The following is a 14,514-nucleotide window of genomic DNA, read 5'->3' as shown; positions in this document are numbered from 1 at the left end:
TAAACGGCCGTATGCTAGCCGCAAAAATGTGGATCAGTTTTTTGGCGGATTAGATGCTGACCCATTCACTTCTATGGGGCCCTTTTTTATTCCACGGTTAAGCAAAACAAATGAAACATGTCCTATACTTGTCTGTGAAAATCAGGACATGGCCCCATTAAAGTCTATGGGTCCGCAAAAATACTGAATGCTATCCGTTTTTTTACAGACATGCTGAACTGTCGGCAAAAAAAAGGATCCACATTTTTGCGGACAGCATCCGGCCATCTGAATGAGGCCTTAATGACAAGGCACCCTCTCGTAAAAAGGGTTTGTTCAAAGCACACAACCTCTTTTATTATTAATTTATATTATGATGGTGATTCTTATTTGTTTTATCATTCAGTTTTGTATCGCTCTGTAACCATTATTTTACCGTTCCAATAATCAACAATAAAAAATAGACCCGTTTAGTGTACACAGCTCCCATGCAGACCCATGTGCCTCCAAGGTGACAGACTACAAGCAGATCTGCTTCTAGGGGACAATCATATGGCATGTGACGCAGCATGCTGTCATTTCATTCTTGAAGAATCCATAAGTTAAAGAAAACAAATCTCTGTTTTTCCATATAATATCAGAGGGACACAGAGGTACGGCCGGGCCTATGGCAGGGCCAATGGGCTGCGTATTATGTATCTGCTATACAGCCTGTGATCGTATCACTGACTCATGCACTGAGATGCAATTATATATGGTAAGTAACTGGATCCATTTATCATAATGAGAGATGAGAGTAAACAAAGCGCGGCGCCATCAGTGGAAGCAAAGTGAATGACATAACTGCATTGAGTCACTGGATAATCAGGAGGTTAATTTACATCTCACCGAGGTAGATACATACCCTTCACTGAAACATTCGCTGCAGCACTTGCACTGTGGACCCATTATTATTATTTATTATAAAATGCCATTAAAGGGGTTGTCCAACATTGCTGTTTAGGGGGAAAAAAATTCCCCAACCAGCTATGGCGCCAAAATAACAGAAGAATGCGTGAATGGGACTGAAGACCTATACAACACTTATGTACACGCCTCCCTGATAACCTTTTTAGAGAAAATAGGCCATGCCGCAGATATGTCCTGACTCCTCCATATACGGGTATGACCTTACCATCTTAGCTCCACCCAAGAGCAACTTAGGTCCACCCAAGAAGATCCAGATTCTTAGCCCCAGTAAGAATCCTAGCTCCAGCTACAAATAATATATGTCCATCTGTTTTGGATCCTGAAAATTGTTCTTCCAGGAATCAAGTCAAACATTTAGCTTTTAAGTGTTATGTATAAAGTAAAGCATTATTAATGAAATGGGATTTTTCATCTTAGGGTTAAAATCCCCTACTAGACTCTATATATACTCATCTATTGTGTTTGCCTTGTTAATTTCAGTGTGTGCTACAGAGATCAGCAGACTGTACCGTATGGCTGCAGAGGGATCCATATAAAAGGAGGATCATGGGAAATGCATACGAGTGCTTATCGCCACTATGAGAGGAACCGGTATGAAACCAATAGGCGGGGACAGATGGTTTTGTCCTTCAGAGTTCTTATCTTGGTTAACGTGTTGGGAAAACCTGTTTGTAGGACTTTGAAAACATTTCTGGATAATCCCTTTAAGTAGATGGCCTACTCGAATTGCAGATTTTTCTTGACCTTTTCTTCTTCCAAGAATCTGACATTTATGTTATGTCATTTGACTTATTCCAATGTTGATGTGTAATACGTATTTTACATTATTTATATATGAGGCTTACACCATAAACAGTGAAACCTCTCCAAAAGACCACCTCCTTATCTACAACAGAGGTCCTGTGACAGATTTTCAATTCCACCATATATTATACTTCCTGGCCATCTTCTTTTAAGGGGTTGTCCCATTAAGAAAACTATTGGAAGGCACAAATGACTATCGTAGATATGTGTCACCGAGGTTCCTGGCCTCAGTGAAGTAAGAGCCAGTATTTAATGTGTCTACGGCAGCAGCTGGTTGACACTTTGTTATTTAGTATAGCTGTGAATAGCTGATCTGGGATGGCTCTTACTGGGAGTAGTCATAGTGCTGGGTGGGTGACTACTCCCCACGTTCCAGGCCGGGTCTTGTCTGGCCTACAAAACAGCCAGCAGTGTCAGGTGGTGGTGAGTACCTCTCTGACTGTGGAGCTCTGTGGAGGGCTGTGTGGGATCAGAATCTGAGCTGGAGTTGCAGTGCCTGAAAGACTCAGGACAAAGCGAAGTCCACATACACCCCCTGGGGTTACGGTACTGTGCAAAACCATACCTGTGTTGTGCTATAGATACAGGACTTTATTGTTTCTTTGAGGCCGGCTGGAGCAAGCCGGTCACTGCCATTTTCTGCCTTAATGTTTTGTCAAGAATAAAAGACAATCGCTGCTTTGCTTTCATCACTAAAAGGCTGCTGTGTTATTATCTGAAGCTACCATTGGGGCAGATCTCTACACAACTTATCCCCTATCCACAGGACAGGGGATAAGTATCCGAACGTCAGGGGCCCGACCTATGGGGCAACTGTCAATCATAAAAGCAGGGCCCCATGCTCCCAGTTTGAACGGAGTGGCAAAGCCACTCTATTCAGCTCTAGGGGGCTGCTTGAGATAGCCGAGAAATTGTAGTCAGCTATTTCTGGCAGTCCCATAGAGTTGAATGGAGAGGTGGACACACTTGTGTGTCATTGACCTGTCCCTTGTTCTTGTGGTCAACAGGGTCCCCAGCAGTCAGACCCCCACCAATCAGACACATCCCCAACTACAGGAGAAGGGATAAGTTGACTTAATAGGACAAGCCCTTTAAGAAGACCACTTCTATAGAAGATCACTTTTAAATGCAATTTTGGGTGGTCTTCTCAAAGAGGTTTCAGGGCTTTTATAATACACAAGGTATCCTTCAGGGGAACCATTTTTTTAAATTCAGATCCCTATGGAGAATGACCTAATTGGGCTACAATCAGTAGACAATACGAACATCATTAAAGTAGATTGCAGAGGGCAGATTGGTGGAGTCTACTGATCCTCCCTGGATATGTATGTTCTTCAGATGGAGTTCAGAGCCTGATATTGGTTCTCAGTCCTGTGTAATATGTCACACGTAGTTACATTTTTATACCAACCTCTGACACACTGCCTGAGCCTCTTTCATGGTGTTCCCAGCGTTCATTATGTCCTGAGGGTCAAATGTCATCATGGCTTGCATTTCCAGTATGGTGGCATAGGTAAGGACATGGTACATGCTCTCCTTGGACCTGTGTATTTAAAAACAGACTTATCATCCATTATTATAATACAGCAACCTGCGTGTACAAGCCCCAGGGAATAGACATCATCTCACAAAAATAAATGAAACAAATGGGCTATGGGTACGGTAGCGCCCCCTATCACTCTCTCCTGTATGTATACAGAATAAATGGGCACAGATACCTTTTATCATTTCACCCCTACAGTCGTCATGTAGGGTGCACAGGACTATGAAGAAATAATTATAACTCATGATACCATCATATTTCTTCACCATATTTGTCTGCCATTATAATGCAGAAAAATATCCAAAGAGCTTACCCAAAAAAACAATAAAAAGAAGAATTGAAGACGAGATGTTGTATGGGGCTAATTATGCTAAGCACCTATGGAAACAGCAAAAACTCTCACAGTTGCCCTGATCCATTCCCGTCTTGATTACTGTAACTCATTACTAATCGGTCTACACTTCACTAAAGTCTCCCCTCTCCAATTCATCCTGAACGCAGCAGCCAGGTTCAACTCCCACCACTAAATCGATGCCTCCGCCATGTGCCAGTCACTGCACTGGTTGCCCATAGAATACAATTTATACTTATGACTGTCACCCACAAAGCTCCCCGCAGTGCCGCACCCCTATATCCCCTGCCCCATCTCTCTCTACCACCCTACCCGTGCTCAACATTCACCATAATCCAAACCTCTCACTCCAGTCTCCAAGACTTCTCTTGCGCTGCACCAGTTCTCTGGCATGCCCTACCCTAGACAATTAGGTTAGTTCCCAACAATCACAGTTTTTAGGCACACCCTTAAAGCACATCATATTAGGGTGGCCTATCACGTTCTCTAATCTAACTTCTTTCCGTTCACCCATCCCCTCCCATCATCCAACAGTATCCCCCACACTCCATGCTCTCGTATACACTACATATCTAGACATACCCACCTCATGGCTGGTGTCTGGTTCATGCACCTTGACATGTTCTATGTAATAAACAGGGCTGGACCATTGTACAAAAATAGGACTTCTACAGTCTGGGTCACTCCTACTTGCCGTAGATTGTAAGCTCTGGCGGGCAGGGCCCTTACTTCTATTGCTGCAATTGTTGATTAGTTTTGTTTACTGTGTAGTGTCTGATCTTGTTTGTACATGTATCCTCTGATTGTACACAGCTGTGGAATCTGCTGGCGCCATATAAATAAAAGATTATTATGATTATTATTATTATGATGGACAGGTCTGGTGACACGACCCTCCATCAGTGGCCATTTTGGAACCATAGGCTTGTGCTGGCATAAACATGGGGTAAACATGGTTCACCTGTTCAGATGTGCTTCCCCAGAGCACATGTGGGGGTGGAAAGATACAACGGACAACCCTTTTAAGTTGACCAGACACATTAGATTAATATTGGAGGAACCTAAAAATTTCGGTGAGATTGGCCATCCATCTAGAGAATATGGGGACGTCCCAACCTTGCCCCCTGATGGCCGATGTTGGGGAAAGATATATCAAGATCCTTTTACATGGGCAATTTTGGTCCCAAATGCTGGGAGTTGTAGTTTCACAACAGCTGGAGTGCCGGAGGTTGCCTACCCCTGATATATAGGTTGATGAGCGCTTGATTTTACACAACATGAAGTTCACTGAGTGGGAAAGAAGGATCGTTACTACGATCATTCATCCCCCATTCCGTTTGTTTGTTTACATGGGGCAATGACTGGGAATGATATTTTTTCACTCCGTTCATCGGCCCATATAAAAGGACCCTTCCTCCCCTGTCCCCTTTGAGAACACATGAACACCTGGCCAAGCTGAGCGTGCATGTGTATAGGGGGTTCAGAAGGAATAGCTGTAAGTGTATGGCCAAGCGTACTGACCATCAATGGTAATTGAGGGCATTGGAATTTCTACGGATCTTCTTCTGACCTCCCCACCTTTCGTTCAAACTTGCCGCTGATAAATGATAATTTGGTACCAAAATGGTTTTGGTCTACGTTACGCAATTAGTCATATCAAGCGTCCAGCATGGGTTACATTATAATACGTATAAAGGAACCTCCAGATCATGTTCCCTCTTTTCTGCAATTCTGCAATCAAAGTATTGCAACCATCCGAGGATTTATATTCAGTAACCTGTAGCATGAACTGGACCTCAAGATTACCACATACCAAGTCAGGGAGGTGCTAGGTGGGCCATATGTACGTTGCCACCCAATTTTGGGTGGTAACATTGTTGGTGAGTGAGTCATGAGGACATAAAAGCTGATCTGCATGTACAAGATGTCCGTATTCACAATGTGTAGTTGTTCCTAAGGTTGCAATTTACCATATTGTTATATGGGAACAGGTGACTATAATGTGAAATTCTAATATAAATTCTGAGTGATGCTAAAATTGGTAAAGAGGCCATTTAATTGTACGATATGTTCCTGCCTGGTTTTATATACACTGAACAAAAATATAAACGCAACACTTTCGGTTTTGTTCCCATTTTGCATGAGCTGAAATCAAAGATCTGAAACATTTTCTACAGACACAGAAGACCCATTACTCTCAAATATTGTTCACAAATCTGTCTAAATCTGTGTAGTGAGCGCTTCTCCTTTGCCGAGATAATCCATCCCACCTCACAGGTGTGGCATATCAAGGTGCTGATTAGACAGCATGAATATTGCACAGGCGTGCGTTAGACTGCCCACAATGAAAGTCCCCTCTGAAATGTGCAGTTTGATCACACAGCACAATGCCACAGATGTTGCGACGTTTGAAGGAGCGTGCAATTGGCATGCTGACTGCAGGAATGTCTACCAGAGCTGTTGTCCGTGCAATGAATGTTCAATTCTCTACCATAAACCGTCTCCAAAGACGTTTCAGAGAATTTGGCAGTACATCCAACCGGCCTCACAACCGCAGACCACGTGTAACCACACCAGCCAGGACCTCCACATCCAGCATGTTCACCTCCATGGTCGTCTGAGACCAGCCGCCCGGACAGCTGCAGCAACAATCGGTTTGTATAACCAAATAATTTCTGCACAAACTGTCAGACGCCGTCTCAGGGAAGCTCCTCTGCTCGTCGTCCTCACCGGGGTCTGGACCTGACTGCAGTTCATCGTCGTAACCGACTTGAGTGGGAAAATGTTCACATTCGATGGCGTCTGGCGCGTTGGAGAGGCGTTCTGTTCACGGATGAGTCCCGGTTTTCACTGTTCAGGGCAGATGGCAGACAGCGTGTGTGGCGTTGTGTGGGTGAGCGGTTTGCTGACGTCAACGTTGTGGATGGAGTGGCCCATGGTGGCGGTGGGGTTATGGTACGGGCAGGCGTATGTTATGGACAATGAACACAGGTGCATTTTATTGATGGCATTTTGAATGCACAGAGATCCCGTGACGAGGTCCTGGGGCCCATTGTTGTGCTGTTCATCCACGACCATCACCTCATGTGCAGCAGGATAATGCACGGCCCCATATTGCAAGGATCTGTACACCATTCCTGGAAGCTGAAAACATCCCAGCTCTTGCATGGCAGCACACTCACCGGACATGTCACCCATTGAGCATGTTTGGGATGCTCTGGATCGGCGTATACGACAGCGTGTTCCAGTTCCTGCCAATATTCTGCAACTTCGCACAGGAGAGGAGCGGACCAACATCCCACAGGCCACAATCAACCTGATCAACTCTATGCCACGGAGATGTGCTGCACTGTGTGAGGCAAATGGTGGCCACACCAGATACTGACTGGTTTTCTGCCTTCTAGTAAGTGTTTGCTGGCTGCAAATATGACCTTAAGGTTTTTCAGGTTCGCCTGCCATTAAAGCGAATGAGGCCTGCCACGAACGCGCGGTTCGCGAACATTTGATCGTGAACGAGCGTTCGCGTATCATCCAGGCCGATGCTCGTCCATCACTAATCCTCTATTACTTGAAGTTACAGATGCTACTCTCTCTGTGACCTTAATGTTTTAGGCACGCTATTCTGTTGAAGTTACAGACCCCCCAAGTTTAAGGCAGGGTTGAGTTGGATTGACCCTGACTTTGAACTTCTGAAGGCTGACATTGTCTGCTTGAATTATGGTATTTCATGAACACTGCCAGCCCTGACCTTTTGCTTAAATTCTGTCTCCTGGTTTTCCAACTACAGACTGGTTTCTAGTTACGTCAGCCACTGCCCATGGATGTCACAGCAGAGATATTGACCTCCATTTGAGACATCAACTATCCACTATCGTGTCATACAATTTTATCAGATTAAATATTCAAATAGAGAGATGTCCTTCACATATACAGACAGATAAATGCTGTTACTGAAGCCAGGTAAAAAGTAATTACAATTGCATTTGATGAATTGGATCCACACCGAGTCTCCATGAGAAAAAAGCACCAGGCAGGAAGCAAAATTTGTAAGTAGTGCAGTCTCACGCTTTGGGGCAATAATTTTAAAGGAGTTGGCCCATCTCACACATTGGTGGCATATCGCTAGGTTAGGCCACCAATGTCAGATAGGTGCGGGTCCTACCTCTGGGACCTGCACCTATCTCTAGGACGGGGCACACAAAGTGAAGGAGGGCACACCAGCCAAGCGCCACCATACTTTACCCGCCAGGTCGGCTTTTTTCTGAACTCCTACAGAAGTGAATGGGGAGTACGCCGACCTGTACGGTGTGCTGTCCTTCGCTTTGGGGCTCCCCTAGTGATAGATGCTAACGATATTGCACCAATGTGTGAGATGGGCCAACCCCTTTAAGTGCTTATATCTCTATATGCATAGAAGAAAATAAATATAATTTTTCACATTTTATTTTTATTTCTGGTAGATTCCTTTAAAGGTGTCATCCGTATCTGATCGGCGGGGGTCTGACTCCGGGCACCCCCATAATCAATTGTTGGAAAAGCCCTTGGTGCTCCTGTGAGCACTGCAGCCTCCTCCTAGGTTAGCGTCTATGGCGGTGTGCATGGGAACATGGGAGGAGGCTGCAGTGCTCACAGGAGCGACTTTTTTAAAAATTGTCGCATTCTAGTTTTATGCTGCCCTTTGCACTTTCCTTAAAGGGTGCGTGACAACGGGGATTGGGGCAGGTCTGAAAAACGTATCTTAATTTACGCCACTTTTCTGGTGCAAATAAAGCCAGGAATCTACGGCAGCTCTGAGCTGTCATGGATTTCCGTTTAGACGCACGGACTGCAGGAGGATACGCCTTATTTATGATGAGGCCTGGGCCCCGTCATAAATAAGGTGCATCCTCCGGCGGCGACCAGCGCAGAAAGCACCCGTCTTGATAAATATTCTCCTATGCACACAATCCGAAACAGAGCGCCAAATACATGGCAAACCCCAATTACCTACCCCTACAAGACAATGCGTGAAGTCAGAAACGTGAGTGAGCTCCTGAGCCCAAGGCTGTAATACTTACTTGGCTTGGAGGTAGGTGAGAGCCTCCTGGAAGTTGTTGTTCAAGAACATATCCAACGCGTTCATACATTCTGACAGCGAAATCTTCAAGTCCGAGTCTGGCGGCCTGGGGAGTCAAAGACGAGACAATGTCAGCTCATGTATGTATTTTGCAGTCCGCAAAACACGGATCTGCAAAAAAAAAAAAAAAAAAAACGGATGACATCCGTGTGACTTCGGTATTGCATCCGTTTTTTTGCAGGTCCATTGTAACAATTAGACTACGCGCAATAACTTCACGAATTAATTTGTACTGTAAAAAAAAAGGTACCACTTGGAACCGAATCCGAGTTCAGGGAAATGGTTTTTTACAGTACAAATTAATTTATGAAATTATTGCGCAAAGTCTCGTGAGACTTTGCGAAGCAATAACTTCAGCTCATCTGAGCCAATACATTCTAATACTGTATGAAGCTCCTGCTCCGTACAGTATTAGAACAAAGTTTTATGTGAATCGTCTTTGGATGTTTCATCCGAAGTCGATTCGCTCATCCCTAGTAACAATGCTGTGCTTGTCTGCAAAACGGGCAAGAATAAGGACCTGTTCTATTTTGTTTTTGCGAAACGAAGATGCGAACATACGGACAGGGAATGCCCACGGAGTCATTTCCGCTTTATTTCAAGCCCCATTGAAATGAATGGTTCCGTATACGGACCTGTAAAAAAACGGAATGGATACAGAAGAAAAATACATTTGCGTGCATGAGCCCTAAATGTGTATTACATACATGTACATTCTGCTAGTAGTAATAATCAGGGGTACAACTATAGCTATAAGGGGCCTTGCTGAAAATGCGCGTTATTAATCATTAATTTAAATGCTGAGAGTTCTACTCCATAAACTAATTTGAGATATAACAAGTTTTCTTTGCAAATTGCTGCATCCTGGCAGGAAAACGTGTCTGCCATACCCGCCTGTCTACACCAAGTACAGTACAATGCTATTAGGCAGCTGAACTAATAAAAAAGGTCAATTATTGATTTACTCTATAATATAACGTTTCACTGTTCTATTGGACTATTCCGTCCGCACTGTGTGTGCCGTGTGCAGGGCCTGATGGGGCTGAAATAATACCGCCTGAATGGGCATAAGCTGCAATACCGGACATAGTGAGTACAGGAAAGTGGTGCTGGGGGGAAACAAAACAAAAAATCTCTAATTTCAGCCAATGTATATCGCAAAGGACCAAATTTTTTATCTAGTTTGGAATGTATGGGGCAGATGATCATTTGACATCTTGTACCAGCCCACTCTGCTGGTTTAGGTTAAGTTCCTCTGTGATCTGCCAGTTTAGCCTGGCATGGCGATGGTCAGATTTAATGGGCGACTGATCGCCTGCATGCCAGCCAATGTTTATATTGTGCAAGAAGCGGTTGTGTCACTTCAGCAAATGGCATTTATCATGTAGAGAAAGTTAATACAAGACACTTACTAATGTATTGTGATTGTCCATATTGCCTCCTTTGCTGGCTGGATTCATTTTTTCCATCACATTATACACTGCTCGTTTCCATAGTTTACGTCCAACACTGCAGAGCAGATACAAGGTGGCGGAACGGGAGCTGCTGCGCATGCGTGTCTGTGCACGCTCCCACAGTCGGCTTTTTTTTCCCTATAATGTGCAAGCACAACCACCGTTGCTGGATTACAGGGTAGCTGCCAGCAAAGGAAGAAATATGAACAATCACAATACATTAGTAAGAGCCTTGTATTAACTTTCTCTACATGATAAATGCCATTTGCTGAAGTGAGAGGACCCCTTTAAGGCCATACGATAGACCTGCCATTACGTCATTAACCGCCTGCCTATGTATTTATGAAAATAAGGTGATAATATGCATTATTACTGCGGGCTGTGAAGTAAACTGCTGTTTTGGATCTATCTGCATCATAGGCCGTATGGCCACTAGAGGGCAGCACATATAAAACCGCAATGTTCATTATTTTTAGGACAAAAAAAAATAAAAATCCATTAAAAAAATGTCTTTCTAATGTTGGGGTCCCTTTAACTTAAATAAAATAAAGCATCCTAAATCTATCCAGTCTCTGCTATTAAGGCTATGTCCATATCTGCACTGGGTCCTCTGGCACAGATTCTGTCAAAAATACTCTGTAAGTGATATAGTAAAAAGCAGGGGTGTAAGAATCACCAGTGATGTCACGTTGGTGGGATAATGTGCCCAGTAATGTCACCGTACTGTAATAAAGCTCACAGTGATGTCACACGGGTATGATACTATGCCTGGTGATGTGCAGAAATGTCACTTCGCAGAAATATTGCAAAAAGTAATGCTCTGTTCCAAGTGATGCATATGTGTGTTCACTTCTCCACGTTTATTGGTCACTAGGATTCTTCAGGTTTGCAGCTCCCTTACAGGCTACCCCCTGAGGTCTGGGGGGGGGGGGTGTACATCAGGTTCCTCACTATGGAAGTCACTATGGCTGAACTCCTAGTCCTAGTTTCTGAGAGCAACTTCACACAACGGTGCAAGCCACATCCAGGACTGACCCAGCAGAGTACCAGAGGATCCTCCTGTGGGCCCAGCCTCTGACCTCAAAGTGGGCCCCAAAGGTCCAGGAGAAAAACCCATTTGGAGCTGCATCTGAAACAAACTTCTCGCACTAGGGTCTTTCTTTGGTTTGAAACCAATTAGTCTTCCCTGAGAATGATATCCCCTGGAGGGCCTAAGGAACCGCAGTCCGACCCTGGCCACATCCATCGCGCGGCAGATGTCTCCAGGTAGCCTCAGCCTCCCGAGCCGCCACGACTGATTTACCACTTACATCCAGAAATAGATGGTAGGATTGTCTCCTCTAGAACCTATCTAAAGACTCTAGAAAGAGGACAATACCGTGCGCCCCGTTTCTCCAATCTCCACTATCCGTACTCAATATTAAAGCCTGCGTTGCTCCTCCATGGACTGAAGTCCCAAGGGAATGTCTACGGTAAACATTGACATAGCAGTAATCACAGCTGGGCCGCCTCGCTGCTTCGCCTGTGCCTTGCACGGTCTACCTGTTCTCGTCTTACGTCACCGAGGTGGTGCTCAATGGAGGGTGTGTGTGAACTGAGGCAGCTGCAATGTGTCATACCAGATAGGAGACCGGGGCAGTGTCACCTGAACTGTCGCCTCCTTCTTGGCAGCCATGGTGCTAGGTGCTATAATAGCAACCCTGAATTTTACGGGCCCTCTGCAGACGGAGGATATAGGCGTGTGTGATTCCGCTCATTCTTGTTCTGCTCTATTGCCCAAAAATAAATCCACTTGTAAAACCAGTTTGCCCAGTTACCACATAGACTGTGCGCGGCATACTGCGGAGATCGGGGTAATGTGGCTGTATAACAGTCACTTGGTATTTCTGAGTATTCCAGCCCTTGGTAAACAAAGGTCAGTACATGTGAGCTGCGTCCTCGGATCACTGATGGCCCTGACATCCACATATTACGCTGATGCAATCAGACCAGTTCCTGTGACACCAGGAAATTCACCGGTTATCCAGGCACCATGCATTATAGAGCTAGCTGAGCCACATGTAATTATACAGTTCACTTAGAGATCCGTTGCTAAATCCATATAGAAATGAGCCTCTAAGTGCACTGAGGGCGGGACCAAGTGCACCTATGCTCCTCCTACTTCCTCTGCCAGCTCCTCCTTCTCCTTGCTGATTGACAGGGTGAGATGACTATGCGGGAACTTGGTCCTGTCAAGAAGGAGAGGAAGGGGCTGGCAGAGGAAGCAGGAGGAGCATAGGTGCACTTGGTCCCGCCCTCAGTGCACTTAACTGCTCATTTACATATAGATTAAAATTCCCTTTTTTCTTCAGAATGAAGCAACGGAACGGTATCATTACATTGAGCAGAGCTAGCCCTACAAGGCCCTGTGCCCGGTCTAACAGTGAATTTCCTGGGGACCGGCTCCCTTATATAATCCAATCTGCACATGTTGGAGCACGACTCTTAGGGTGGCAAACTAGGCAATGGCATAGAGTCTTCATTTCCTGAGGGGCTCACAAGAATGGGGACTTCTGAAGCAAACTAAAACCAACTTGTATTGTTTGGCATGAAACTCTATGACGGTGTTATTGCTATACTGCACATATGGGCACTATATGGAGGTATTATGTGGGTGAAAATTATGCCAGAAATTGAATATACCTGATATACAGGAGTAGACTGATTTTGCTCATTGTCCAGGGTCCCATTTGACCACGTTGGTGCATTCAGGGGCATGCAGAGGTAGCAGTCACTACCGGGCCCAGGAGCCTGAGGGGGCCCAAAGACCCTTGGGCCACATAAGAAGACACCGGTATTATAGAAAGTGCATGATGGTCAAATTACACCTCTGGCTGGAGGGAAGGGGTCAGGTCAGAAATTTGGCATGGGGGGGGGGCAGTTTCAATTGTGCCTCAGGTAGCACCAAGGCTATGCGCTTCCCTGCCCCCGGCCACAAAGCACTGAGGGAAGGGGGGCCCAAGCTGAACTCTTGCACCAGGGCCCATGAGCCTTTAGCTACGCCCCTGGGTGCATTGGTCTTTCACCCTTTGTTGGATAGTTGGGTGTCGTGGTGTTTAGGGGCACCCTGCCCATGTGGATGGGAGCTGGAGCCTCCACTTTCCACTGCCCTGCAAGGCAACTGCTGTAGCTGCCATGGCCATAGCTATAAGGTGGCGCAGAGGAAGCAGTCACACTTGGTCCGTGGTGCCTGGAGGGTTGACTTGAGTCCACCTGCCATATAGGAAGACTCATAATACATGGAAGGTGAAGGTCCCTGTTTTTTTTTTTTTGTGATCATGTGAACATACAAATACCTAACAGTGCCATTATTTACTGAATCTACTATAGAAACAATCAATGATAAGAATCACGGATCTGTCAACAGCAGCTTGTTGGCTATTTACATTAGGCAAACGACAGGAACTGCTACATTATATAATGATTTACTAGAAAAGCACACACCAAGGTCTGGTCTGCTGTATCGGCACAAGAGGTACAGCGCGGAGATGCTACAAGGAGGCCGTCAGCGGAAATAAACACGCGCCGACTGCTAGAGGAAGTGCCGCAAATCCCCCTCCCCGCGGATCATCCGGCCACTGTCCTGCCTAAAACAGAAGAAGGGTGCAGCCAGGATAAGACAAGGTTTGTTTCTAGTTTGTAACGATGGAGATACACAAGTCTGCAGAGGAGCTGTACACACAAAACGGTACAATATTTTTAAATAAAACTTTGAGCTATTTCATATTTTATTTTAGGTGTGTGTCTCATGCTGAGTTGTTCCTTTAGGTCACTATCTACACTAAATGGCCGCTTTATTAGAGTCACTTGCCCTCTCGTCTGGAAATTATGGAGCTTCCTCGTATGGAAATTATACTTGTGACCCCGGAATGTCCCATAGAATCAAGTGACCAAGTTTTCCATGAATCGGTGTGAATCCGCATTAGTATGGAAAACTTTAACAATCTAAACTACTTCGACCAAGGCTTGATCATCGGTGGAGAAGTTCAGACCAGTATTTTAGATGCTGACATGCTTCTGGGGTTTTTGTCTTGCAACGGTGTTGAGAGCACCAAAGAACGATGTGATTGAGGAAGACCATCCAACGAAAGGGGATCCTGTGAATGTGAACAAGTCTTTGTGGAAAGGGAGATCAAAGGGTGGTCAAAAATCCTTCTGATGAACAGATGAGGCACAGCCAAGTAAACTGCAGAGAAATACAACGCTGGTGCTCCAACTAATGTGTCTGGACAATTCGCCGTTCCTCAGAACGCATGCG

At 45.2% G+C, this 14,514-nt stretch overlaps 1 protein-coding gene across 4 annotated transcripts in view; it reads right to left on the bottom strand.

The window, feature by feature from the left end:
* The window catches only part of TTC39A (tetratricopeptide repeat domain 39A), a 65,001-nt gene that overhangs the window by 38,774 nt on the left and 11,713 nt on the right, over nt 1-14,514 (bottom strand). Inside the window, exons 1-3 of one of the 4 annotated variants that reach the window (XM_044301825.1) lie at nt 13,701-13,719; nt 8,705-8,809; nt 3,164-3,295 (exon numbers count right to left, since the gene is read on the bottom strand). In XM_044301825.1, coding sequence (XP_044157760.1) covers nt 3,164-3,295; nt 8,705-8,769 — 197 coding nt within the window. In that variant the 5' untranslated portion in view covers nt 8,770-8,809; nt 13,701-13,719. Of the gene's footprint in view, nt 1-3,163; nt 3,296-8,704; nt 8,810-11,527; nt 11,612-11,631; nt 11,684-13,700; nt 13,720-14,514 lie in introns of those variants that run through there. The other 3 variants (XM_044301824.1, XM_044301823.1, XM_044301822.1) reach the window with 3 other exon arrangements.

The sequence above is a fragment of the Bufo gargarizans genome, chromosome 7 (genome assembly GCF_014858855.1).
Source record: "Bufo gargarizans isolate SCDJY-AF-19 chromosome 7, ASM1485885v1, whole genome shotgun sequence".
NCBI lineage: Eukaryota > Metazoa > Chordata > Amphibia > Anura > Bufonidae > Bufo > Bufo gargarizans.
Note: the sequence above shows the minus strand (reverse complement) of the source record. Positions and strands in the feature narration are given on the sequence as shown.